This window comes from Leucopleurus acutus (genome assembly GCF_964270905.1).
Source record: "Leucopleurus acutus genome assembly, chromosome: 17".
Taxonomy (NCBI): domain Eukaryota; kingdom Metazoa; phylum Chordata; class Mammalia; order Artiodactyla; family Delphinidae; genus Leucopleurus; species Leucopleurus acutus.
In genome coordinates, this window is record NC_139159.1 from 75974912 (window position 1) to 76000505 (window position 25594).

General features: G+C 50.6%; 1 protein-coding gene across 1 annotated transcript in view; it reads left to right on the forward strand.

Moving 5' to 3' along the window:
* TG (thyroglobulin) overlaps positions 1–25594 on the forward strand; it is a gene marked incomplete at both ends in the record, with an annotated part of 242360 nt that overhangs the window by 192658 nt on the left and 24108 nt on the right. The window contains 2 exons of the mRNA XM_082858577.1: positions 14108–14272; positions 15283–15450. Of these exons, the coding sequence (XP_082714703.1) occupies positions 14108–14272; positions 15283–15450 (333 nt within the window). The remainder of the gene's footprint in view (positions 1–14107; positions 14273–15282; positions 15451–25594) is intronic.

The window sequence follows — 25594 nt, forward strand, 5'->3', positions numbered from 1 at the left end:
TCAGCCGCTTAAAATATCCTCGGCCAAAACAGAATTTCAACCCCAAAGCCTTCTTTAGACTGGAGAAAATTTCACGATTTTTTTAAATTTTAGCTTGAGTAGCAATAATGTTATAAATAATAATAACTGATCTCTGACAGTGCTCTACAGGTTATAAAGTATTTTTCAAACCTGTTATTTCATTTAATTTTTGCAAGAACTCTTTGAAATATCAATTCTGAGTTTAATGACAGCTACTGTTTATTAGAAACCTAACACATGTAAGCACATTACCTTTTATGTCACCAGCTCATCTCAACAAGCAAGTGAGGTAGATATCCTTCTTACCCCCATCTTACATTTGAGGAAACTGAGACACGGGGGGTATAAATAGCTTTCCTGAGGACACACAGCTGGTAGGCGGGGGATGCTGGACTTGAACCTGGGCTAATAATTGACATACGGCCCATGCTCTCGATAACATACCTGGAGACACTATTATATACCCATTTTACAGGTGGGGAAACTGAGACCCAGGGAGTAAAGCCACTTACCGAGTTGTCAGCTCAGGACTCAGGAAGAGTTCTCTAATCCCAAAGCCCATTCTTTTTTCTACACTGTATAATAATTTATACTTCTTTTCCCTGACAAATTTGAGGGGGATGGAGTTGCAAATGATGTGACATGGACTCCGGGAGATCAGCTGGGGCAAGGATTCAGGAGGGTACCTATTTAGTTCATAGCAATGCATCAGCACCTTAGCCAGAGTCCCCTGGGATTATCCACACGGGAAAGTTTGGGGAGCGGGTCTGCCGGAATGATGGGCCCCGGGGCTACCCTCGTTTCCAGGGCGGGCGCTGGGCTCAGGCTTCACACCCAGCTAGAGCTAATACAAGATAAGGAAGTGGGCAGTGGAAAATGCCAGGCCCAACTGAACACACAAGGCCAAGTGCGGGAGGGTTGGGGTGTGAGGCTCAGGCCCGAAGGCACAGCCACCAGGACAGGCCCGGGTCACGGGTTTCACTTCAGCTGGTTGTGCAGACAGTTCGCCCTCTGCAACCTCAAAGAGCAAGTCCACGGTGGCCTCTGTGGCCCGGACGTTACAGGAACCCTGGACAGTCCACTTCCGGTGCGACCCTTCCTTCCAGGCCTCCTCCCCACCCTCTGTGGCCAGCACAGGGACTCCCATCCTGGAACCTGAGCCCAGCACCCTATAACTGAGCTCCCTGGGGCAGCCCCCTCCCCACGCTTTTGCTCGTGGCACCCAGGAAGGCCCTCTCGGGCCAGTGCCCTTCCTCCCAACACAGGCTCTTGCCGAGGTGCCCCTCCTCAGCTGACCTCTCCAGGGATGTCACACCCACGCTGGCCATACCCCTCCTCTCTGCTCTGCTCGCTCCACCCAGAGTCACCACCAGTCATGTCCACGCAGCCCAGGTCACCCCTCCTGCTGCTACTGTCCCCTGAGGGGACACCCTATCCCCCAGCCAGTTCCCCTCCTGCACACACAAGACCATCCACACCTGCCAGAGTCTCAGAACTTCCACACACACTGTGCTTCTCCAGGGCAGGCACAGGGAGCCCTTTCTATGGGTCAGGAGCTGATCGGGGCCATTTACTCCAGGGGGAAAGGGAGAAGGAAGAAAGCAAAGGAGGGGGAGATGGAGAGAGGGAGGCAGTCGGGGGTGACGGGGAGGAAACTAGTAATCAGACATGGCTTTTGCACTCCTGGATGTCTGGGCTGGGCTCTGCCGTCTTCTAGCTGCTCACGTTTGGTGGGGAAGTTCACGCACCACAGCTGAGTGTGGAGTCAAACTTACAGGGAAAACAGGCAGCTCAGTCTCTCCCGTGGGGCAGAGTGGCCAGGCTTCGGTTCTAGGCCAGCTTCCTCTGGGCTGGGAATCCAGGCTGTGCCTCTCACCCCTCCATCTTTCCACCTTGAAATTAGATGTGCAAGTGCAGCCCTGGGCAAGGGCTGGCTAACCCCAGAGCTGCCGTCAGTACCATTTACTCATGTATCCTGATGTCACCAACCCACACAACAAAACTAAGAGGGATGAATAAAATCCCGACTTTACAAAATGGATTTGGTGAAGTTAACTGATTTGGTGAAGTTCACTGATGCATCACTATGAACACGGCAAGGCCACTAAGGGACAGAGCAGAGGCTCAAACGCAAGTCTCTCTGATTTCTAAGCCCGTGTTCTTACCACTTCTCTACACTGGTTTTGCTTTTCAAAATTTTTAAGAGCACGACAGTGTAGAATTAGTCAGCAAAGGGCTGGCATTCCTACTGGGGGGACCCACAGAACTAAGAGGAAGAGAAGGAACGGAAGCCAGTGAAGCGTTTGCTCTGCCCCAGGCCCCGTGCTGAGCTCCTCACACTGTGCTTCCCACACCTCTTGCAATAAGGCTGTGAGGTACGTGCTGTATCGTTGAGGGGACTGAGGCTTAAAGGGGTGACTGATTTGTTCGAAGCCAAAGGATAAGAATGTGGGAAAGCCTAGGCTGACATCCTCCGAGGCCAAGACTTGCCCTCTCTTCCACACAGTCCCAGCTGCCCTAGGCACTATTCTGGGCCAGCTGGTCCCTGAAACAAAGCCACAGGAACACATGACTGGGAAGAAACATCTAGGCACTTTTACAAGGTATAATTTTGATATTATTTTTAAAAAGCGACACCTGCCCACCGTGTATGTATGAATTGCTTGTTGAGAACAGGGAGGAAGGCTCAGGAGCCTGCCTTTTCAATTCCCTTTGAAATAAGGGGGCAGCCATTGCCTTGGCCATCACTCAGGGTGTCACTTTTAAAGGGTGATACCTTTGCCTGGGAAAGCAGTACTTTTCAAGTGCCAAGAGTTTAAATGATTTCTGACAGCCAGAAGGTGACTGAGGCCGTTGGATGTAATGTTTGTGACAGATGGAAAAAGGCATTTTGTCAAGTCTCCAAGAGCCTGGAGGAGAAACGTGGCAGGAGAGCAAGCTCTGTTCTAAAGGGGCCAAGCCAAGGCCGAGCAAGTGCCCAGGAGGCTCCCCGACCCGGGAGGGCTCCCCACAGCGGACACCTAGGCAAGGCCTCCACACAGCGCATCCAGGTACAGGGGACGATGTGTAGCCGGGTCCTGTGGAGAGTACCATTTGCCGAAGGTGTCAGGAGAAGGGAGGCTGAGAGCAGATAGTTGCCTGGTCCCTATTCCCTTTGGCATAGGGAGGCCGGACGGTGCAGCTGCTTTGGAGACAAACAGACTGAATCCAACTCGGAAGCAGTGGGTGATTTGGGGCAAGTCATTTATCCTGTCTGAGGCTCTGTGCCTCTTTCACAAAAGGGACACAGCCTTCTCTCCCCAGTTCCGAGGTTTAGAAGATGATGTAAAGGGCGTGCAACGCAGCAGCCACCCACTACCTGCTGGCATCTCCTCCTCTTTCTTCCATGTGTAGACACGGTTGGTTGGTGGGTTTAAGTTTGCAAATAATAATGCCTTTTTGTAAGGCATTTTGGCAGCACGTTATAAAAAATGTTTTAAAAATATGTACAGTTAGAATGCTAGGCAGGGCTCCTGAACCTTGGGTTAAGCAAAGACAGCAAAGAAAAAAATAAATGCATTGGGTCTCACCAAAACTAAAAACTTTTGTGTTGCAAAAAATACCATCAAGAAAGTGAAAAGACAACCCACAGAATGGGAGAAAATGCTTACAAATCATATATCTGATAAGGGACTTGTATCCAGAATATACAACGAACACTAATAACTCAGTAACAAAAAGACAAATTATCCCAATTTAAAAATGGGCAAAGGATCTGAATAGATGTTTCCCCAAAGAAGATACACAAATGGCCCGTAAGCACATGAAAAGATACTCAACATCATAGACATTAGGGAAATGCAAATTAAAACCATGATGAGATACCACTTCATACCCACTAAAATTTCCATAATAATAATAAAAAAGACAAAGCGTTGGTGACGGTGTGGAGAGATCGGAACATTCGTACATTGCTTGTGGGAATATAAAGTGGTGCAGCTGCTTTAGAAAACATGTTGGCACCTTCTCAAAGTGTTAAATATAGAGTTACTATACGACCCAGCATACACACATACATACTCCTAGGAATACAACCAAGAGAAATGAAGACATATAACCACAGACGCAAAATTAAACACGGATGTTCACAGCAGCATTGCTTATAATCACCAAAAAGTAGAAACAACCGAATGTCCATCCGCTGATAAATAGGTACACAAAATAATCGTATATCTAGGCAGTGGAGAATTACTCAGCAACCAAAAGGAATGAAGTACTGACGCTTCCATGCTATAACATGGATGAAGTGAAAGCAGCCAGACACAGAAGCCCACGGTATTGTGTGATTCCATTTATATGACATGTTCAGAATGAGAAAGTACGTTAGTGGTTTCCAGGGGCTGGGAGTGGGGGTGGGGGATGGGGACTGACTCCTAGTGGGTACAGGATTTCTTTGTGGGATGATGAAAATATTCTAAAATTAGATTATGGTGATGGTTGCACGACTCTGTGAATATAACTAAAAACCATTGAATTGTATGCATTAAGTGAGTGAACTGTCTGGTATGTGAGTTATAGCTCATTAAAACCATTTTTTTTTTTTTTTTTTTTGCGGTACGCGGGCCTCTCACTGTTTTGGCCTCTCCCGTTGCGGAGCACAGGCTCCGGACGCGCAGGCTCAGCGGCCATGGCTCACGGGCCCAGTCGCTCCGTGGCATGTGAGATCCTCCCGGACCAGGGCACGAACCCATGTCCCCTGCATCGGCAGGCAGACTCTCAACCACTGCGCCACCAGGGAAGCCCTAAAACCATTTTTAAAAAGTTAGCTATAGAGACCGAGAAACATGGTTTAAAATACTATCTAAATGTTTATCATACATATACAGTACAAAAATATTTCCATTTAATAAAGGTTTTCACATGGTATCTATTGGGAAACGATTAAAATATTATGTAAACTGCTCATTCAATACATTTTCATTATCTCGCAGAAAAAACATATATATACCTTTTGACCTAGTAATTCTTTTGTATATGAAAATCATGATGGCTATGTGAATAGATTTAGCTATAAGGATGTGCATTTCAGTGTTGTCTAAAACATCATAAAACTAGAAACAAGCTATCGTTTACTGAATACATGTGTAATGCACCCTGGCTGGCAGGTGTCCAGATCAAAAAGTACAAATCAGAGCAGGGCTTTGCATCCAAGTGTGACCTGCAGCTGCTCCTAACCTCTCCATGACTCTCTCCCTAACAGCCTAAATACCTGATGCACGATGGCTTTAGAAAATCTCCTAAATGGCTAGGTATCAGCACAGACTGGTATTCACAATGGACTGTGAGATAAAAAAAGACAAGTTCAAAATCAATATGATTTAACCTGTTTCCTACTTATAACACACACACACACACACGGAAGATACATGCTAGGAGGATAACAGTATTTAGCAGTCATGATTGAGAGGACAGTAAGTAATTTTAAATTTCTTTGTTTTGTTCGCCTGTATTTTCTACCATAGACTTTTGTGCCGCTGTTTTTGCTTTAAAGATTGCAACGGTTGTCATTCTGCCTTTAACTAAACAGGTGACACCAATGGCTGTAGGACAATGCACGTTAGCTTTTTTCCAGGGTGTGAAGAAGATTGCCATTTAGGCAGACCTGTGATGCGATGACGCAAGGCTCGTTCTTGGGACCACTCCTCTCGGTCAGGACGGCCTCTCCCGCCCTCGGGGGTCTTCCTCTTATTTCCCCTGCCAAGTGTTCTTCCATGGTCTTGGCCTTGCCACTCATCCACTGATCAGTGACTATGGCTGCTTTCCTCTTGACAAGAGTCAGGTTATGTTTTAGTATGGAACTGATCTTTTAAATGTAATTAAAATTCTTTCTAATTAAAAGTAATATAAATTCATTGGAGAAAAGTTAGAATATTCTGAAAAGTGTAAAAAGCCCATAAAACTCACCCATCATTCCCTCTCCTGGAATTAATAGGGGACTCTGGGAATTGGCAAAGTTGGGCTATGCAGAGAGCCTGGTGGAGTGATAGGCAGTGGGGAGATGGCGTGAATTTCACAGGACCCCTGCCCTCCATCAAGGCAGCATGGCATCATGGGAAAGCCACAGCATCTTGGGGTTCAGGAAATCTGGCTTCTTAACCTCCTTCACTTGGTACCAGCAGCTTGCTAAACTTCTCTGACGCCCTTTCCTGAGTATACCCCAATATCTTTTTGGAATGAAGTAGGGAACGTACAAAAGAGTGGTTAAACAAGTAATGTGTTTTCTTTTTAAATACTATTGGTTCTTCCTACTTCATCAGGTGGGTGAGCGTACTGAAATGAGATGGAGTGAGCGCTCTGTATAAAGCAGAGTGTGGGACAGTTGTAAATGCACGTCAAAGTGACCGAGGGTGGGTTCTGGTCTGTGTGGCTTTTCCAGGCTGCAGACATAACGAGGGCATGACAAGGGACCTTTGCAAGCCGTCCTGTGTGACTCTTCCCCATTCAGCATTCCGGACACAGGAGAAGCCAGACTCTCCCCGCCTTTCCTCTCTCTGTCCTGGCCACCCTCACAAAGATTTTGTTTACGGGTCATCACCCATAAGCCACCCCGAGTGGCGTGGAAAATAAGGGTGTGATGGGCTGAGTTCTCGTTTCCAGCCATAGGTAGGACAGTGTAGGGGAGAGACAGTGCAAGCTTTATAACCCTGGCTCTGCTGCTTTTAGTCCCAAGACCTTGAACAAAGTGCATGCCCACTCTGAGCCTCCATCTATAAGGTGGGGATGATGGTCCACACGGGGCTGTTGCTGGGACCACATGAGAAAATGTGCGTGAGTGACTGGCTCTTAGAAGGTACGTTGTAAACATTTAACTCCCTTCCACTTCCCTTTAAAAGTTATATAAAGATGGAGCAGGAGTTCCCTGGTGGTCCAGTGGTTAAGACTCCGTGCTTCCAATGCAGGGGGCTCAGGCCCTGGCTGGGGAACTAAGATCCCACATGCTGCGTGGTGTGGCCAGAAGCTTTTTGAAAAATGTTTTAACAAAAGTTATATAAAGATGGAGAGACGGAGGTGGAGAGAGGCTGCGGAGGGCTTAGCAGGCGTCCCAGGGCCGGGAGGAAGCAGACCTGGCCGTGAAGCCGTACCTCCTGCTCTGTTCCCTGCGCCTCAGAGGGACCAGGCTGTTTGTCTTTCCTGCAGGTTCTGACTCCTGCCATCAGCTGCAATTTATGAAGCGCTACCCCACTTTTCCACACTGGAAGTTGCTTTCAAAGGTTTAAAGAGAATGACAAGGTAGAATTAGTCACCAAAGGGCTGGCGAGCTGTTGTCCTATTGGGAGGACCCACAGAACTAAGGGGAAGAGAAGGAACGGAAGCCAGTGGTGAGTGTGTGCTCTGCACCAGGCCCCGTGCTGAGTTCCTCACACGGTGCGCTTCGTACACCTCTTGCAACAAGGCTGTGAGGCTGGATAGTGGAGAGCACTGAGGCTTAGAGAGGTGATGTATTTCGTACACACACACTTTTCCGTAAGACGGGAAGTACTCACGGAGCCTCTTTCCAGCCTTGCCTTCCACGCGCTCCCCTAGGTTACGATTCATCCCTGTACTTGGTGTTAAGATGCTTCGAGGCAAGGGCAACACCGCGTCTGATATTCGAAGGACATTAACAAGGGCTAAGATACAGCTTTTTTTCCTCACCCAAATTCCCTGGGCTTTCACCAACTGAAAACAAGAACTGCTGATTCCTAAGAAGAAGAGGAAGGGGGAAGCGTGCTCTTATGCCCTCAGACTAGGGTTTCAAGATGAAAGTTGTGTTAATTATCATCCCTTTGACTGAAATTTTGCCAAACTCGAAGTGTTACAAATTAGACTAAAACTCATGCTTTTAGGGATCAAGAAAATAAGACGATTTCAGTGTAGAAAAGATTAAAGAGAATACTAATATTAACTTGGATGTACAGAAGGTTTTTTAAAAAGTCTATCTCTTGCTTTAGTTTGCAGAATTCTCTCTGGGTTGTCCGCCTCGATGGTGTCCCCCAGTCCGGCTAGTCTACAACATTCTGGCCTCACCCTTCCAGGTTTGGACCCGTTCCTAGGAGAGGGTCCTATGCAGGGCAGTGGCAGTGATGCTCTGGATCACGCCTCACCCCTTTCTCCTCTGGCCACACGAGCCTCTGCCGAGCTTCCTGCCTCAGACAGCACCTCTCCCATTCGTCCCACTCAGCGGTCAATCCACCATCCAGCCGTTCCTTTGAGTTCCTGCTCACCAATGTTTAGCGAAGGTCTGCCGTATGCCAAGCTTTGTGCTAGGCTCCGGGGGTAAAGGAATAACCATCCCAACCTCTGCCATCAGAAGTTCATCTTCAGGAAGCTTCGAGGCTCATTTGCGGAGAGGCTATTGAAAGCTATGCACTATTTTCAGCACCGAGATGCAAAGACAAATGACTCAAGGACATTCCTAAAATACCTTCTCTAACACCTGTTCGGAAGCCTTTACTGACTCCTCACCGCCTGTGAGATACCTGTCCTGTATCTTGGGGTTTACTACCTTCTAATTGCACCTCTTGCTTAGGCTGGATTTAAAGCCCTCTCCCTTTTGTTCCTCACTACCTCTCTATGCCCATGCCTCTCTTCACCCAGGAGAATTAATTGGTCCATCCATCCACCCATCCATCCATCTACCCATCCACTTACACAGCCACTGGCTCATTCATTCAGTACATATTTTTCTGAGTTCTAAGTCCTGTTCTGGGGATGCTGGGTTACTTGCAACGAGCTGCTACCCCCTACAGCTCCCTTGGGTAATCAGACCCCTGAGTTCACCTGCCATCCCCGCCTATTCCCCCCAAGAGTGGCCACCTGGCCTCTTTCCTTTTCTCTAATCATTTCCTCCCATCAGAGCCCACTCAAGTCCTTCTTCTGTGCAGCTTCCTCTGGACCCCCTCACGCTCAGAAATCTCTCCCCGCTCTGAACTTTGAAAGCATGAGAATTCCCGGCTCTCTCTTGATGCTGATGATAGACAGACTCATCTTGAGGCCACTAACATGTGTGTCCTGTGGATATAGTCCATATTTTCAAAAAGTAGGAAGTGCATGTGAGCAGAAATCCAAGACAGAGGTTGCAGGGGACTCGCTACCTGTCACTAGGTTTGTAACCACACGTTTAAGTAAGTGACTTTGATAATGATAATATCAAATGATAGTACGTCAGCTTGTAGGAGTAAAATACCTGGGTAACAGCATTCATCACGATGATCATAACGAACTTCATCGAGTGATGATTCCATGTTAGGTAGTTTGCATCCATCATCTCGCTCACTCTGCATACCAGCCCCATGAGTGTTCACCAAAATATCCCCATTTTTCAGATGAGGAGCTGGAAGCTCAGAATGACAAAGGGACTTGGCGAGATGGCAATGGGTGGAGCTGGGGTCGAAACCCTGGTCTGCCCGGGGCCCGGAGCCATGACCTTCCACTTTGCTTTGGCCTCACATTCACAAGGGACGGAAAGGGACCGGTGACCAGAGGCATAAGACTGAGGGCTCACAAGGTTAGAACATGCTGCTAAGGAGCCAACGGCCTGGGTTCAAATCCCGGTGCCCTCGCTCCCCAGCTGTGAGACTCGGGGCAAGGAGCCTGATCTCTGCCCTGAGTTTCATCACCTGTAAGGCTGCGATAACCCTGTCCCCACCTCGTAGGGTTGTTCTTGGGTGTAAACCAGCCTCTATGTGCACAGCCTCCTAGCGTGTGTGGCACATGGTGAGTGCTATTTAAATGGGAATTATTGCCATCATTGTTACATCTACATGCAGGGCACCTTCGCAAGGGCTCGGCGTGAATTAACTCCTTGATTCCACACTGTGCCCCCGGCGGGCGCCCAGCTTCCCACCCACCCCCCCTTTCCCCATTAGGTAACATCACTGGCCCGCTCACGGGTGAGGGATCCATTGCAGGGGGGACGGGTGGCAGAAGGTGACGGACTCGAGGAAGGAGATGGAAGGAACGGGCACCTCCTGGAGGGCTCACCTGCCACCCAGAGCCACTTCCTTGGACTCACCTGTCCCCCTAAGAGAGGGCCACCAGGCCCTCCTGGGACGGCGTGTTTGTTACAGAAACTCCCCCCTCCTTGGTGCTTTCTGGGGAAGACCTGTGAATGGCTCACGGAGGTGTCCATTTCAAGAAAAGTCTGGTGTGTCTGTGTGTGGCTGAGTGTATCTGTGTGTGTCTTTCTATCTGTGTCTCTGTGTGAGAGTGTGTGTTTTTGTGTGTGAGTCTGTGTGTGTCTGCAATGTGTGTGTGTGTGTGTCTGTGCGTGACTGTATGTGTGCATGGCTGTACTGTGAGTGTGTCTTTCTGTCTATGAGCACGTGCTCTGTGCCCGTGGTTGGCCAGGGTCATGCCCTGACTCTCAGTGGCTGGCTGAGGCCAAGATACCTTCCTGTGTTCAGAGGTTCCAGAAAGAAAAAGCAGTGGTCAGCAATTGTGGTTTTGCCCTGCACTATTTTTAAAGTTAAGAAAAACAGCAAGCGGAAATTCATTGCCACTCGATAGCTAGATCAGATTTAGATAAAGCGCGGGCCCAGGGCTGGGGATGGACGGCTGGCGTGACAGGCAGGCTGGAGAGACCCTGCTGCCGGTCCCCGGTCCCCTGAGCCCCGTGGCGCTCACAGCAGTAGGGACCTCACCTCCCGCCGTGGGGAAGACGCAGCCACCTCCTCTGGGCATCTTCACCATGACCTGTGGAGTAGGTTCGTCGTCCCCATTCACAGATGAGGAAACCGAGGCCCCAGGTGTCACTCACTTGCCCAAGGTCACTACATCAGCGAGCATCAGGGCTGGGGTTTGAACCTGGTCCTTCTGCCCCCAAAGGCCCCGCTCTTTGCACGACTCTGCGCACCATACCCTCCTGCCGCCCCCAGTTCTCCGTCTTCAACCAAGTGCTTCAAAGTGAGGGCTGAGCTGGCCGTTGGCTTGTTTAACCACTGATTTTCCATGAAGAATGTGGTTTCCTTCAGAAAGATCGATTAAAACAAAGTCCTTGAAGACAGGAAAGTTCTCTGAGTTCTCTCTTGCAATGTCAGTGTAACCCACGCCTTTAACCACTTCCTCACCGTATCAGGGACTCTGGCTTTTGACATCTGTAGAAAACGTAGAACGCATTAGAGGGCCCCATCCTGAAGTCCGCACCTCCTCGCAGCCTCTCTGTGGGCAGAGCAGGCTCAGAGGCCCACCTCATCCTTCTGCACTTTGTCAGCTCAAAGCGCCATTTAGAACATGGGGCTTTAACCTTGAATATCGTGAGTGTGTATTAGTGTGTGTGTGTGTGTGTGTGTGTGTGTGTGTGTGTGTGTGCGCGCGTGTGTGCGTGTGTTTTCCCTTCAGACTGAGCACATCCAGTGGTTCTCAGAAAGGCTGACATTCTCAGTGTTGGAAGGATAAACCCACGGGCACAGGGACTCCACGTCAGGGTTCAACCATCATGACCTTCACTTGCTGACAGCACTGCTGAGCTCCAGGCTGGCTGGTATTGGCTGGCATATTACTTTTATCACTGCTTAGGACTCGCCCTGGTTTGTAGACACTGAAGCTCAGAGCAAGAGCCCTTGGCTGGAGGTCCACAGAGCCTCTCTGTGCCTGAAACCCCCTCCTCTACAAAATAGGGTGCTAATTGCCCCTGCCCCATGGGATGGTAGTGAGGCTTAAGTAAATTAATATCTGTCGGATACTGAGGACGCACAGAAACGCTCCATCGAGGTTGGCTCTTGTGATTCTTGGGCATCTCAGCCGCCCCAGAGGGACCACGAGGATCGATACTTCTGTGTCAAGGTGCCCAGGAGGAAAGGTGCTGAGGAACGTGTGAAGTCAGCCTGCAGACTTGGGGCCAGGTCTGGAGCACAGAGCTTCTACTTTCGCTGCATTTAGCTTCTGGGATTTGGAGCCTCGACGTTCCGTGTGGGCAGGCCCAGCCCCAGGCCCCAGGCCCCAGGCAGAGGGCTGCCTGCCCTCTGGGCAGCTGCCTGGCCCAGTACTGCCCTCAGCTCTCTGTCTACCCTCAGGGCGGCCTATTGTCATTGCGGTGCCTGTGCTTTGCCCGTGACCCTCAGTCCTGACCTGAAGCACGAAGACCCCTGGGACCTCCCGGGGGCAGTATTTCGTGAAATACTCCCTATTTCAGGAAACTCGTCCAGCAGGCTTTCAGGAGGGTCGGTGTCCCCCCCTCTAGACCTCTGTCTGTTGTCTCTTTTACGCAGTGGGTAGGAACACAACGACCCAGGGGAGCATGGGCACCGCACTTTACAGTTTCCAGAGTGCTTCCTCTGCATTACCTCAACGACCCTCTCAAAGACCCAGAGAGAGCCGCACCTGCTGGTAAACCCATTTCACGTATGAGGAAACCGAGCTCTGTGTTGCTGGTATTTTGAGCTCAGGGTAGGGCCTAAAATGGAAACATATACCATAGAGTCAGCCAGCTCAGTGTTCTCTTTACATTGGAGCAAGGGGGGCAGTTCAGCTCCTGGACACACCTTCTTGTTCTGGATGTGAAAACACACATGGCATCATGTGGGGCTGAGAGCACAGCCCAGGGGTGGGCTGCTGAGACTGGGGTCTTGGCCCTGCCACTCACCAGCTGTGCGACGTTGGACAGGATACTGAACCTCTCTGTGCTTTACTTTCCTCCTCTCTAAGATAAGGGCATAAATAATATTTACCTCCCAGGGTTGTGGAGAGGGTTTATTGAGTTAATACATGTGAAGTACTTGTAAACTGTGGTTGCCAAGCTCCCAGCTCCTGGTATATATTAGGTACTTGATAAGTGAGGATTCTCCCTTTCCTCTTGGACGCTTCGTTTGCTTGTCGACAGGGCGGGGATGACAGCTGTACCTACCTTGTATTCTGGTTGTGACGATTACATGAGACAAAGCAGAAAAGGTTCTTGGGAGGGGGACCACCTGGCAGGTAGCAGTAAGTGCCCCATGACCAATACTCTCCAGCCCAGCTGCCCCTCATTACAGAGGCTGGTCATAGATCTAGAGCTTTCCATGTTCTGCCCAAGGCCCTGGAGCACAGCAGGCTCTGGAGCCCAGCTGTCTGAAGCCACAGGCTGTTTCCACCTCTGATAAGATTTTTGGCCAAGCTACTTAATTTCCCTATTTCTTTCTTTCTGTATTTATAAAATGGAGACAGGAACAGCCGCTAACGTACACATCTCTAATGAGGATCCAATGAGATAAAAAGGCGGAAGCGCTCGAGATAGTCTAAGTCCCCAGTCGATGGCCGTTCTGTTACTGTTATTAGTGGCGGCATCACGAGTAATGGTAGCGGTACCAGCAGTCCAGTCCCAGACCGTCCCTGATTCCATGGTGGGCAGTAGCCCACATCTGAGCCGGAGGGAAGGGGTGACCCACAGAGGATGGGCCCCGGGGTCCTACCCTGGTCAAGACCCCACTCAGCTCACCTCTTCCACCCCTGGCAGAAGACCCAGTTCCACCAACAGTCCAGGCCCGGAGAGCCATGTCCCAGAACCCAGTAACCATCACCTGCATTCTTAGAGAGGAAATGCTCCCAGAGACCTGAAATTTGTACGGAGACTTACAATGACTTTGCTGATACATTTTACTTTCACAATGACTTTGTTTCCATCACCTTTGAGTGGGCATCTATTTTAAAGTCCAACTCTAGCTTAACTGAGCCAGGAAAGCTTGCTCTTTAAGGAGCCCCCAGGAGGTGCTGGTGGGATGTATCCACTTTTGCAGAGTCCTCTTCTCAGGGGACAGTTCTAATATTTGTCCCTGTTCAACCACCATCAACTCTTTGCCTCAATATACAACTTTAGTTCATAGCCAAGACTGAAGGCCACTCGGTCCACTGCTCTCACTTTACAGGTGAGAAACTGAGGCCTAGGGAGACTCACTCAAGAGCTCACAACATGTTGATATAATATTGATCAGCTCTGACTTCCTAGATGCCTGTGGGTATCCCGGGAAGCGTCCTGGGACTCCCGTACCTAGAAGAAGGATGCAGAGCCCTGATGAGGCCCTGAGGTCTCTGGGCTGAGCAGAGGATGGGAGATGATCTAGACTTTGGGCCCTGAGTCTGCTTTGTCTTCCAGGGCGGCTCCGTGCTCTCCCCCGCCGCTGTCATCAGTCCGGAGAAGGCTCGGCAGCAGGCAGCTGCTTTGGCGAAGGAGGTTGGCTGCCCCACCTCGTCCATCCAAGAAATGGTGTCCTGCCTCCGCCGGGAGCCTGCCCGTGTCCTCAATGACGCCCAGACCAAGGTGGGCACTTGTGTGCGCGTTGGGAGGGACACCCTCTGATCTTTTACAAATGGAAACCAGGCCAGAAAGGAGACAAGACCCACCCAAGGCCACGCAGTAGGCTGGTGACCAGCTGGAACTGAGTGCATATTTCCAGAGCCCCTGTGCCGTGCGTAGGCCACAGGATGTGATGGACCAAGCACAGGTCCTGAGGGTCGGCAGATCTCTCTGCTCATCAGATTTTATCTGTACGATGGGGATAATGATGGGAACCTTATAGAGGAGGAGAAGAAAATGAAGTGACATAGGTAAAGGGTCTTGCTGGTACCCTGGTGGCACCCCGTCAAGCCACAGCGACATGCACTGAGCACTATGGTCACGGCTGCAGTGGAGCGAGGCCAACATGCCCCCTTAGGCAGGACAGTTGTGCGCTTCCTTCTCCAGCCTATAAAGACCCTGCTCACAGCCCCCAGTCTCTCTGGCTGGCCCTGATATTAACAAAGGGGACTCTAGCAGGAATAACTTGTCATCTGAGCTGACACTTTAATCCCTTCGGCAATGAGCCTGGACTTGCAGACGCAGCGCAGGTCTTACCCTCAGCTCCTCCAAATGTGGGCTAATTGGATGGTGGCTACAGCTGATGAATTCCCCTGTCATATCCTGCCTTTGGCCACCACCTCCTCCTCGATCAATATCTCTTGCTTCACTCACTCAACCACAGGCTCAGGCTTACCCGTTCCTCCCTGTGGATCTGTTGTCACTTTGGCGGGAGGCTCTGGGATGCTCCCCTAGGGACCGACCACTGCTCAGAGCAAGACCCCCCTTCCCGGCGCTGTCGCCTGGTGTCCCGCCTGGCTGTTGTCTGGCCACGTTACTCTTATTTCCCAGTAGAGCTTTGGGTAAATAAGCAGCGCTGGTGTTCATTATGGTTCAGACCCGATTAAGTGAAGCAATGCAACGATTATTCCGGTACCATTTTTATAAAGGACAAAGTCCATATAAATCATGACACCCCTTTGCACCTGATGCAGCTTCTGGCCGTGAGTGGCCCTTTCCACTACTGGGGCCCTGTGGTCAGTGGCCAGTACCTCCAAGAAGCTCCAGCCAGAGCACTGCAGAGAGCTCCACGGGTCAAGGTGGATCTGCTCATCGGGAGTTCTCAGGACGACGGGCTCATCAGCAGAGCCAAGGCTGTGAAGGTAGGTGGGAGGAGGCCTCAGGGGCCCCTGCGGGGTGCGGCCCAGTGACTCTGGACCTAAGTCTGACCTTGGTCAAGAGTCCTCGACTTACTTGCTTATTTTCAAAACAATCGCTGAAAAACTACATGTGCAAAGGCTCTATAAGAAGTTTGGGAGGTGGTAGTGGTGGGTGGGATTCAGAAATAAGACACCTGCCGAGTTGTGAGCAACACAGACACATGCACAGATTACAGCTGCGAAGGAATCACCGTGGGAACCTGCAGCAGGGCTGCCCCAGGAGCTCTGCAGCTTCAGGGCTCCAGGCCATGGGCACCGCTGCTCCATGAAAGATGCTTGTCCCACGGAGGCTGGGAGGAGGAGAGGCGTGGGGATGAAGAGAGTCCCGGCAGGAAAACCCAAACACTAGCCTTCCAAGCTCCCGAGCTTCCCAGCCGTCCCAGGAAAGTGTGGACCAGGCCCAGGGCAAGAGCAGCTTCGTGTGGAGATGCAGCAAAGTGCGAGGGACTTGTGAGGTCATTTATCTGCCTGAGCGGACACTTCCTCTCAGACCAGAGAGGCCATCACTCCTCACAGGATGCAGCCACCCAGGAAGAGGTCGAGCACGCTCCCCCCTGGCCCGCCCACCCCTCCTTGTCAAGCTGCTCCTGATGGGTCCTCTAGGTCATCAGCCTGGGATGGTGGCCCCAGCACATGACACAAGGTGAGGACCCACACTCAGCCTAGGGCTCTGTCTGGCTCTATTGAATATAAGGCAGTTTCGCTGGAATGAATAACAACAAAAAAAGAATCATTAATGCAACCAAATGGGGTCTGGCATCCTTTGGATTATGCTGTTCCCTTGGGTCATCTACCTCACTTAGGGGAATCTATCGCACAGCGATAAAAGCACCACTTCGACATGAGATATATATACAAGGGTATTAATCACAGCATTGATTACTGTGGCAAAAACATTGAAAGCAACTCAGATGTCTATGAACAGGGAAATGGTTGACTAGATGAAGATACACACTATTGAATATGATGAACTATTGAATATGATGCAGACGGTGAAAAGAATGAACCAGATACATCTCTCCTGGCTTGAGGATGCCTGTGATATGTTGTTAAATGGAAAACAAAAAAATCAGAATGCAGAGGAGTGTGAAATTAAGGTAGCATTCATAGATTTAAAAAACAACCAACCTGTGCATATCTGTAAAATGTAAATGTGTATAATTGTATGTATTTCTGTGTGAAAGGATAGTGCTGCAGAAAGAGACTCAGCAAGCAATTAACATGGGCTATCCCAGGAGGTGTGGCAATGTGAAAAAGAATACTATGAATTTAATATGACTAACATTACTAATATACGTAAGAATACATCACATAGGCATATATGTGTGCATATATATGTATAGGTATAAATAGAGAGCATTGTGTTGCGTTGTGTGTGTGTGTGTATTGGGGGGTGGCATAGAGCAGAGCTTAGGTCACTAACAGCTTCCATCCCGTTGACTCACAGCCATGGAGAAGGAATTTTGCCCCTGATCCATCTCTACATTTTTCTGCCGAGCGCCCATATATGACTCAGCCCCTTACTTCAAGGGGCTGCAACTTGATTATTGAACCAGACTAACACTCAGGAAACACTGAAACAATGCCACTCTCCACCACTAGCCCTGGGCTTTTCTTCTCTAAAGTAGTGGGTCTTCAAATTCCCACTACTTTGATCAAGCCCGTCATCAGTTAGAAAATAGTAAGCACAGTCATTTGAGTATAAATTATATACATGAGTACTCTTATACTAAGCGTTAAAAAGATTCACAAAAACAAAGAATTATAAAGCAAGAGAAAGGAACGAACATCCTTACATTTGTGCTGCACTCTCTGCGTGCTGCCCGAGAGAGACGATGCCCTACAGCATGGGCAGCACGGAAAGACATGGCCATCGGCCCTGGACCCTCTTCCATGCAACACCTCATTCCACACTGCCCGTCAGGGGAGGATGTGGAAATCTTTGTGCAGAAGATGATATATCCTCACAGCTCTGGTTCTTTGGACCATGCACTGGAAATGCATCCCAGCCATCTCCGACCTTAGAGAGAGAGAAGAACTCCATTCCCGGGAGCCTGGGGAATCGTCCTAGAAGCAGGCCCCAGCAGCACGTTCCTATACTCCTCCCACCCCCAGTGGAAGAGCCATCCGTCGGGGCTGGGGGGAGGGGAGCTGTTACTGGCAGTCTTGGTGCTGGGGTTGACCGTAGGGCAGCTCAAGTTTATATTTTCGGGTGATGCCAACCCATTGTAAGAGGATTGTCTGCGGCTGCCTTGGTGTTTCCTGGTCCTCTCCCAGCAGCATCTTGGGAGTTTCCCACCTCTGCCCTGAATTTCTGAACCCCCTCCAGCAGGGAACCTGCATCCAGAGGACTGGAAGCCCTCCTCAACAATGCATTGAGTTTCCCTCTGAGGCTTTCAAGGAGACGTTTCCTTGGTCCGCTTGCAAAGAAAGATCGTGTCTGCTGACAGAGCTCACTGCCTGCACCAGGAAGGAGATGGGTGGGAGAGCGTGCCCTCAAGTCCAGGCACCAGAATAGGGAACAGGCTGACTCTTCCTGTCTGACTTCCCTTCTCCATTTATTCTCCTTTGAACAGGCGCTAGTGCAGTCGTTGGGTGGTTCTTGTGAGCCTGCATCCCGCTGGGAACCCACCTAGGTGCTGACTGCTGTGGACAGTTGGGAGAAGCAGGGATGCAGTAACAGTCGGGTTTGAGGCCAAGTCCACACTTGCAGTGCCATTACATGCCGGCATCTCCTGAACGTGTACCTCCAGCCCCACTCTGTACCTCCCACCTGGGCTTTTCCCTTGAACTCTAGACTGGGTTAGCGCAGGGTCTACTTGACGTCTTCACTTAGATGTCTCATCACTTCTCAGTCTTAACACAGCCAAAATGAACTGCTGATTCCACTTATGTCCCCACCCCCAACCAGCTTATGCCCCCGCTGTCTTCACCATCTCAATAAACAGCAACCCAGACTCCAAACCTCTCTCTCTGCCTACCAGCATTCCATCAGCACGTCTATCTTCAAGATGTTTCCAACCCCCTCTCCCACCTCTTCTGCCACCACCCTGATGCTTGCCATCATCTTTCTCCGGGAGCTTTGCAATGGCCCCCAACCATCTCCCTGCTTCTGGCTTTGCCCCCTTTGCTCTATGAGAGCCACAGGGGCTGGAGTAATCCCTTTACGGTGTAAGTCAGATCACGTCACTCCTCTTCTTAAAGCCGTCCAGTGGCCTCAGCTCATGCAGAGGAAAAGCCACAGTCCTTAACGCCCACTATCTGACGTGGCCACTGTTTGTCCTCTGACCTCGTTCCTGCTGCCCGCCTCCTCCCGCTGACTGTGCTTCAGCCTAACCGGTCCCTGTGGTGCTCCTCAAATCTGCCGCGCACACTCCCACCTTAGGGTCTTGGCGCTTTCTGTTCCCCCTTCTAGAATGTTCTTCCCCAGGTAACTCATTCCCTCACTTCCTTCATCCTGGACCTCTCTGGTGGAAAAGGCATCCACACCCCCAGCACCCTCTCTCCCCTTTATCCTGCCCCCCGTCCTCAGCACCTGTTCCCCTTGACATGTTCTACATTCGTCTACTCTGTTTCTTCCTCCTCTGGAATGTGAGCCCCAGGAGCTCTGAGACTTTATCTATTTTGCTTTCTGCTATATCTGTGGTGCCTACAAAAGTGGCTGGCACACAGTAAGTGCTCAGTGAATCTTTATTCAGTGGAAAGAATGAAATTATGGATCTGACCTAGGAGTCTTCAAGGAGATCATTTATTCCCAAACGACCCTATGGATCAGGGATTCTCATCACTAACGCTCAGATGGGAAACCAGTTCAGAGAGAAGCCAGAATTCAACGCCAAAGGCACCCTTTTTCCATCCCAGCCCTCTGGGAAAAGCCAGGCCTTCCCTCCACGAGCTTGTCGTCCAACAATGACAGCATATGCCGGGTGAGCACAAACCCATCTAGAATCAGGGCCCCTCGGTGCAAAGGGCTTTGCAGTTGCACCCACATTCTTCTTTTCTCTCAGCCATAATGCTATGAGCTCCACACCCACGAACCAACATTTAACACCATTGTACGGAGGGAGAAATAAGTTTCGAGAGGTTTAATGATTGTCCCAAGGTCTACTAGCTAGTCATTTGCAAAGCCAAGTCTCCACTGAAGGTCCTCTGGCTCCAACTGGGGGCGCTTTGTGTGCTAAACTCTAGGAAAGGGATGGAAATGCACTAGCACCACCTACACCACCCTACAGCCAGATCATAGCCCAGAGGAATAATCCTCAGAATCATGCCCAACACAGAAATGCCCTGGAGTAGCGTGGACACCCAAGTGGGAACCAAGCTACCAGCTGCCCTCTGGAGGTGGTATTGAAGTTCCTCTTTTATTTCCAAACATTCTGCTCACTCGTGCCCTCCGGGTTGCCTTCCCTTCCTCAGCCTGCTCGTGACCTGTATTCAGCGTTGGGTTGTGGGTTTCTCCATTTCCACCTGGAAGGCTCCATAGCCCCTGAGTCCAGCTGCCATTAGCCGAGGAGAAACCCAGGATGGCACATTCCTGAGGGCCTCCATCCCAGCGATTCCTTTCCCGAATCCTCTGTCCATCCACATGGGCCGAGCCCTTCCCACCCTGTCTGTGCTGAGAAGCAGAACATACCTGCAACTGTAGAAAATGTCCACATCCGCCTAGAACAGGGTCTCAAGTAGGTTTTCCCAACACAGAGACCTATTCATTTGTCACGGGGATACTTCACAAGGTCACTTACTACGTGCCAGATGCTGTGCTAGGTGTCTGGGGGCATCAATACAAATTAAACCCTGCCCTCGGGGAGCTCAGTCAAGTAACGAAATAGAAAATGGGCAAAAGTAAGTAACTAAAATGCAGTTTGATACACACTATTTGGAGAGATGCTCGTCCTACTGTAGGACCTCAGGGCAGTTAGGGAAGGGGGTGGGTCACTGGACCCGCAGTGGCACTGCCAGCAGTAGTGACCCAGTGACGAAGGAACTGACCAGGACCCTGTTCCCCCAGCTGTCTGTCAACGGAGCGGGGTGAGTGCCCTGGGTGTCCATGGATTGTAATCAGGGGTATTTGAGTTCTCCAGAGCCTGAGCCTCAGTTTCCCTATCTGTAAAATCGGGAGATTATTAGTACATATCCTCATAAAGATATTGAAGGAAATCATACATGCAGCAATGTCTGGAAAATACCATGTGCTCGATAAATATTAGTTTTTCACTTAATTCTTTAACTGTACTACTATGGTCAGTATCCAAAGCTATTGTCCCCAATCCAGAGAAGAATCCCGAGAAAGCAGGAATACAGAGGACGCACAATCACTAAATCACCTCGCCTGACCTGAGCCAATTTTCCAAATCCTGGCAGACGCACACACACGCTTTCTCCTCATGCCACCCTGCATCAGTACCATCCGGAGCCCAGCCCACAAACACACACCACCCAGCTCCCTGGGGGAAGCCACAGGAGGGGCAGATGTCCCTCCCACCCCAAGTGAGCCCCCGGACTCACGCGTCCATCACATCAGCGGAGACCCACTAAATTCCCGCAGCCCAAAGAGGTTGGGTAGGGCTTCCAGAGATTCCACGTGAACACCCTCACCCACTTACCACCCCAAGCCATCTATGGCCCACCCAAGGAGTCTTAATGATACCAGCAAAGTTAACCACATACCCGCGGAACATCAGCGCTGCCTGAGATGCCTGGAAAGGCTCTGTTCACAGAGAACGATCTTATTTTCTGAAGTAGCAGCTTTCTGTTGAAATTCTTCATCAGTTGCCATGGCGGGGATTTTTCCCTCTCTCTCTCTCTCTCTCTCTCTCTCTCTCTCTCTCCCCCTAACTGGTGAAACTGACAGTCTGCCTACATTAACCGGGCATTAATTTGCATGATCAAAAGCAGATTTGTTCCAAGAGGCGATGCTCTGCCTTCTCCTCCAAAGCACAGGCATCTCCAAGGAAGGCGAGAAAAATCAGAATCGCTGCCGCTGAGGTGCCCCTGAGCTTGGCCAGGAGTTGGCCTCATCCAGGAGCAGGTGGGATGGGGGCCCTGCGGAGAGTAGGGAGGGGGAGGGCAGCCCGCCTAAGAATTGGAAAGTGGCACCTGGCAGCCCCAGGCGCTGGCACGAGCTCCAGCCTGGGAAAATCAAGCCTTTGGTGACAGATTATAGCAGAGGACGGTACAGGAGTCCCAGGGAAGTACATGGATTTCCTGCGGAGAGGGGCTGCTGCACTGAATTCCCCAGCCCTTTGGGGTGGGGTGGTTCGAGGATCCCAACCCCAGGCATCGTGAGGCTCTCTGGAGAGCCCAGGACCTGGAATTAGAAAAGTGGGTCACAATTCCTTGCGTTAGCCACGCAGTTCAGGCAGGTTGCCTAACCAGCTGGGGCTGCCTTCTCTTTAGGCTTTGAATGGGCACAGGGTGACCAGCCCTGCAGTTATGAGAGGACTTCTAGGTGAAGGAGACAGTACCCAACCCCTGGGGACCACGCTGGGACCCCTCCACGCCAGCGCTGTAGCCACCTGGCCCTCAGAGTGGTCACGCACACACGGTGCCTTGTCTAAGTGTCCCCCGGCCCTGATGCGTGGGGTTATCATTCTCAGTGCAGAGGAAGCCAGGGGTTGGCGGGGTTGACTTGTCCCCCCAGAACAGTAAAAGTATTTTCTGACCGTGCAGGTAAAAGATGAATGTAGACTGGATTCATTCTTATACATCCATTATTATCATATTTATTTTTTCTTCTGATTTTAAATTAAAAGGAACGTTTTATCGTGTGCCCCTGCAATGATGGTGGGGTCTGGACACCGGGCCTGCTGGATGGTGGAGAGATTGGCCCCTTGTCCCGTCACATCCACACCCAGTGGTCGGGGCGGGAGCGGTCCCGAGTTGATTCGTGCAAGCAGGCAACACATACTCGTTGAGGGCTCTCCTCCAGGCTGGGGGCAAAGTTGTAACCCGAACAGATAAGGCTCCTGGCTCATGGAGTTTCTCTTCTCGGGAGAGGACACAGACAGGGATGCGTAAGCAGAGAAAGTAAGAGTTTCAGATCTTGAAGAGTGCTCTGAAGAAAGTGTAACGGGAGAGGAAGTGATGCAATGGGGGAAAGCACTTTTGTACGGAGTTCAGGGAGGTGGTTTCCGGTTCTCAGTGATGAGAAGGGCCAGCTGTGGGGCGAGTGAGGCGAGGGGCCAGTGCAAAGGGCTGAGGCAGCGCTGGTTTGGGGGACACAGAAGGCCAGTTGCTGGGAAACCCAGTGGATGATGGAGGAAGCAGTAGGAGAGGAAGGCAGATGTGTTGCAGGGACCTGTTAGGTCATCAGAAAAGTGACTTATTCTACTTGCAGGGGGCAGTTATCAGAAAGTTTTAAGTTAGAGAATGATCATACTGATTCATCTTTTTTTTTCTTTTTTTTTTAGTAATCAGGAAAATTCACTTTATTATTATTTTTTAAAATAGTTTTACCATACAGATACGACATTGTAAATCAACTAGGCTGATTCATCTTTTTAAAGAGCATTCTGGCAGCTCTATGGAAGATTGACTATGGAAGGGTAACAAAGGAGGTAGAGACCAGACTGAGGCCCATTGCGAGGTCCAGGGAGCAAGCTGCCGTGTTAAATGAAGGTTAAAGACGTGGTAATGGTGAGAAGTGCCCAGATTTGGGATATATCCTAGATTGGCAGCTGAGTAGATGAGTTGGGAGTTCAAGAGAGAGTTCAGAGCTATATATATGGATTTGGAAAACCAGGAAACTATGATGTCACAGAAAGCCAAGAAAAGAACGTTTTTCTGAAAGGAAGCCGAGGTCAAGTGTACAATGTCATTGGAAGTGGTGTGAGTTGAGTGCAGAGATCTGACCCCTGGACCTGACAGGATGTAGGTCCTGGGTGCCCTTGGTAAGGGCCATTTCAGTGGGGTTAGTGGAAGGCCTGACTGATCAGAGTAGGCTGAGGGGAGAGTGAGGAAGTGGTCATGTGCTTCCCAAACTCACCCTCTTTCCACTGTACCTCCATCTCCACTGGACACCAACCCTCAGCCAGGTTTCATGACCACTTCATTCATTGCCACATTACCTCTGCGACCTCACCAGGCTGTCCCATGGCAAGATCTGTGTCATGTTCATTTCAAATCCTCAGTTGCTGGCCAACAGTATGTCTTTCATTTATGCCCATTAAATGAAAGAGTATTTGTGTCTCTACCTACCTCAGAGCTCTAGAGAATTCTGGGGGCATTTGTTCATTCATTCATCCTTTCAGAGTTCACCCAATTGTCTTTGGAGATGCTGCCCCAGGTCTCCCTCTTCTCAAACTTAGGAAGTCATAACCATTTTGCATAACATCAAGAGTAATCAGTGTACGAAAGTTAATTAACTATCTTCCGTGTACAAAGCACTCCTCCTGCGGTCCCCACTCCCCAGAGAACATTGTCAGTGCTTCTGTCCCAGAGTGGGAAGGAGAGGAGGAGGGAAGGAGCCCCGATGGGGCAGGAGGAGTGGACAGGAGGAGTGTGTTGAGACGTCCTCAGGAGGAGACTCAACAGGACCGTGGTACAGCAGAGCCCTGGGGAAGATGAGGAAGTGGGAGGAGTCGGGAAACATCTCTTTTCTAATCAGGTTGCTGGGTACTGGTCTTCATCACTGAGGTTGGGAAAATAGGAGGGGAAGAAGGTTCTGGAGGTGAGGAAGCACACACAGGCTGGAGAGAGATTTAGGAATCGTCAACTTACGGATCACTGTTGAAACAAAGGGAGGAAATGGTACCACCTCATGAGCGTGTGTGGACAGAAGGGGATGCGAAAGGGCAGGGGTGGCAGCTGTGGGGGGGGGGGGCGCGACATCAGCATTTAAAGTGGGCAAGACAGCCAGGTGGCCGGGAGGTTCAGAAATGAGCCCGAGATGGAGAATTTTATGGAAAAGGAGATGGGGAGGGTCACCAAGTCCAGGCAAGAAAGAGCCCCAGGCTGGGATGGTGAGCTGCGCCGGCATTGGCGCTGACCATCAGCGACCTTGGCAAGCGTGGAGGTGGGGGAGTGGAGGGGCCAGGTAGCTGTGGGGTGAGGGGTGAATTCCCTGCACTGGGAACGCCGAGGTGGGCAGACAGACACCTTGGCTGGCGTTTCCTTCTGGGTGGTGGTAGGAGTCATGGAGAGTTGCACATCGCATGTTCTAAGAGGGGGGAGATTTACCCAGTGACGTCGCTGAACAAGCAGAGGGGAGGGTCCCTAGAGCACCGGGCAGTGAGGCGTCAGCCTCAGAGGGAAGGAGTGTCCCTTGGTCCAAGCAGAGGGAGGGGATTCGGGAAGAGTCCCTGAGAGTAGAGGATGGTGCGGGTGTATGGAGAGCTCTGAGGATCGCCTTGGGGTTCCGAGCAGCCTCGTGAGACCCACATGGCAGAAGAGAAGCAGTAAGAAGCAGCAGCTCCCGGGCTCCCTCCTGGGGCCCTGCAGAGCCCACGCCCAACACCCGCTTCCCTCCAGTCTCAGCTCCGCTGTCCTCCACAAGGTCCGAGGCCCATCTCACGAGCCCATTTACGATTTCAACCCTCACCAGCCAGCACCCTGTGCCCTCCCCAGCCCTGCTTGTTCGCTTGTGCCATAGTGATCACCACCGAACCTCCTGTTACAAAGATTTGTCCTGTGCCGTCCCTCCCCCGAACTCGACTAAAAGCCCCCAAAGGGCCAGGAACGTGGGCTGTACGGTTCCCCGATGCACCCCAGATGCCTGGAGCTGCTCCCGGCACATGCAGGCACTGCACAGAAATTTGTTGGCTGAACAGTGACTTGAAGATAAAGACCCTGAAGCAACGTGGCTGTCATCATGTTTCTCAAACTTGGGGTGAACACAAGGACACCTACTTTTAATAATTTACCAACCAGAGGGGAGAGAGAAGTAATATCTACTGTCACCCATTTGATAATAATTTTCTTTTGATTCTAACATCAGCCCCAGGCACAGAGAGGGGTATTCAGTGAACGAACTCACTGACCAGCAATGAGTCTTCTGAGGTTGCCTGCAGAGCCAGGTCCGAACCCCACACTCAGTCCCCTAGGTCACAGGCATCCAAGGTGACTGTGGACCCCTCCACAGTCGCTAAAT